Raw genomic sequence first — 2289 nt, 5'->3', positions numbered from 1 at the left:
ATATTTGTACAGAAGCCATACACAATTGCACCATTCCAAAAATAAAATAAAATTAAAAAAAGTTATTTTTAATAATAATTAAAAAAGAAAAGAAAAAAAAAACTACCTGATCGGGCAGCCGTAGTCAGTTAAGTCGTTTTATTTATTTTTGTTTTTGTTTTGTTTTTTAATAATACTTATTGCTTTGATTGAAAAGAAACTGCCTTGGGCGTAAGGTGTGATTTAGTTTTTCAGCAAATGTTCTATGAAACAAGCGCAGTATACCGAGCACTGTCCATTCTTGATTTCATCTTTAGTCTCTTTTTGTGTGTCTTAAAATGTATTAAAAAATAAATAAATGAAAGTCAATCGTCTACATCAATTTCCACATCCTCTTCATCCTCCGAGCACTCCTTGCTGGTGTGCTGGTCTGTAAGAGGGGACGAGGGGGATAGCTGGAGGTGACGGTCCAGCACAAGGTTTGGAGATCTGGACCTACTTTTGACGCTGCTCATAGACTCTGAGTCCTCCAGTTCTGATATGGTGAGCACGGCTTCCACAGAAGATGGGCTGAGTTTTTTGGTAGACTCCACATCCGCTTTCATTTCCTCCAGGTCTCTCTTGAGTTTTGCTCTTCGGTTTTGGAACCAGGTGATGACTTGGGCATTGGTCAGTCCCAGCTGCTGCGCTATTTGGTCCCTGTCGGCCGGGGACAAATACTTCTGGTACAAAAATCTTTTCTCCAACTCATAGATCTGGTGGTTTGTGAAAGCTGTTCTCGATTTTCTCCTCTTTTTCGGGGTCTGCCTCTGACCAAAGATGGTCATTCCATCTCGCCCTGAAAGTAGAAGATCATTCCGTCAGGACCCTAATCAACCTTTCAAAGCAGTGCAGCATACTTCAGTTTATTTTAAATGTGTTTTTTTTTAAATATTTCAAATACAGATCTGTGCAAAAATAAATAAAATAAAGTAAAATAAAAATAATCTAAAGAACATCAGCAAATATTTTCTAAATCTCTCAAAAATACACCAATAAATAAAATTAAGTTATAATACAATTATTGACTCCTGCTCCTATGCTATCAATAATTTGGTTGCATCATTTGATTCGCTTTAAAAAAAAAAATCACAATTATTTGTAGTTCGGTGATAAATCCTGAAGCATAAAAAATGAGAACCAAACTTTCATTGGCAATACACACATAAATATTACAATAATAATAATAATAATATTAATAATAATAATAATAATAATAATAACAAGAATAATATGTCGGTGTTTTTGGGCTATTATGGCTTTTGTATTTGTTTCACTGACCCGAAAAGATGGGGGAATGAAAGGCTGGATTCCTACCTTCAGCAGCCTGCAGGACACTGACTTCCAGACCTTTGAAGGTTTTGCTGGCCAACTCTTCCAGGGCACAGAGAGGTGAGGTCTGGGAGAGTAGAGCTCTGCTGGACAGGGGTAACCCAGCAGGAGGGGGTTTCTCAGATGTGGTCAGTAGGTGAGCAGTCCCACAGATGGTGTAACTTCTCCTGACTGAGGGCTTGTTTAGGATGTCCTCAATGCTGAAGGGAGTCAGGGGCTTGTTAGAATTTGCAGGAGGTGGCAAGTGGTCCAAAGCGTTCCTTCTCCTTTCCTCCACAGAGGATGATTTGGCTTCTTCTTTAGAAGTCATTTTGGGCTCCACAAAAGCGAGTGCTTCTGCCCCCCAAAAAAAGTTCTCTCCAGTAAGTCCAAGGTCTTCTCTCCTCGCTGTCTTCTTAAAGGCAGCCTCAGCAAGGTTAAAATGAATTTAAAAGGGGGGGAGGGAAATGGGAATGAGCACTTCCAGATTCCACCACCCTGATTCGAAGATGACTTTTTGCACAATTGTCCAAGAAGCTCACTTGCTGCTTATAATCTACGGTCTCTACCCCCCTTGCTTCTTTCCCTCGGAGTCAATGCAGACTACTCCCAACTAAATGCATCTTTCAACCGGGGAGAGAGGCAGGAAGAAAAAAAATACTGAGAGACTGATACATTGACTATGGCTAACAAGTTATTGTTGATTGGGATGTAATCAATTATCTCCAATGGCATCTCTCACACTCTGGCTGCTTCTCCCTGCCTAATGCAGGCGTTTGCAGGCTGGGAGCTCCATTAATTACCAGGCAGGGCTGGTAGGTGGAGCCCAGCTGAATTATAATGCCTAATGCACTTGTCACTTTCTCCCCCCTTATCATTTGTTTGGCCATATATATTTTTTTAAATTACATTACCCACAGTACATCCAGCCTTTATTCAATAAGGATAATGCCACACGAA

At 40.2% G+C, this 2289-nt stretch overlaps 1 protein-coding gene across 1 annotated transcript; it reads right to left on the bottom strand.

The window, feature by feature from the left end:
• Nucleotides 1-344: 344 nt before the first annotated feature.
• LBX1 (ladybird homeobox 1) lies at nt 345-1660 on the bottom strand. The gene is made up of 2 exons (XM_083145607.1): nt 1336-1660; nt 345-817 (listed from the first exon to the last, which is right to left on the bottom strand). Exons 1-2 carry the CDS (start codon nt 1658-1660, stop codon nt 345-347), a joined length of 798 nt encoding a protein of 265 aa, XP_083001733.1.
• Between the last annotated feature and the right edge of the window lie 629 nt (nt 1661-2289).

The sequence above is a fragment of the Crinia signifera genome, chromosome 6, assembly GCF_055691185.1.
Source record: "Crinia signifera chromosome 6, ASM5569118v1, whole genome shotgun sequence".
Taxonomy (NCBI): Eukaryota; Metazoa; Chordata; class Amphibia; order Anura; family Myobatrachidae; genus Crinia; species Crinia signifera.
This window is presented reverse-complemented; position numbering and strand designations above follow the sequence as displayed.

What these genes read in the sequence shown, in the direction of transcription:
- LBX1 (XM_083145607.1), bottom strand. Translation starts at nt 1,660, where the DNA reads ATGACTTCTAAAGAAGAAGCCAAATCATCCTCTGTGGAGGAAAGGAGA. An exon ending in TGTCCTGCAGGCTGCTGAAG is followed by an intron (nt 818 to 1,335) that starts GTAGGAATCCAG and finishes TTCTACTTTCAG; the next exon opens with GGCGAGATGGAATGACCATC.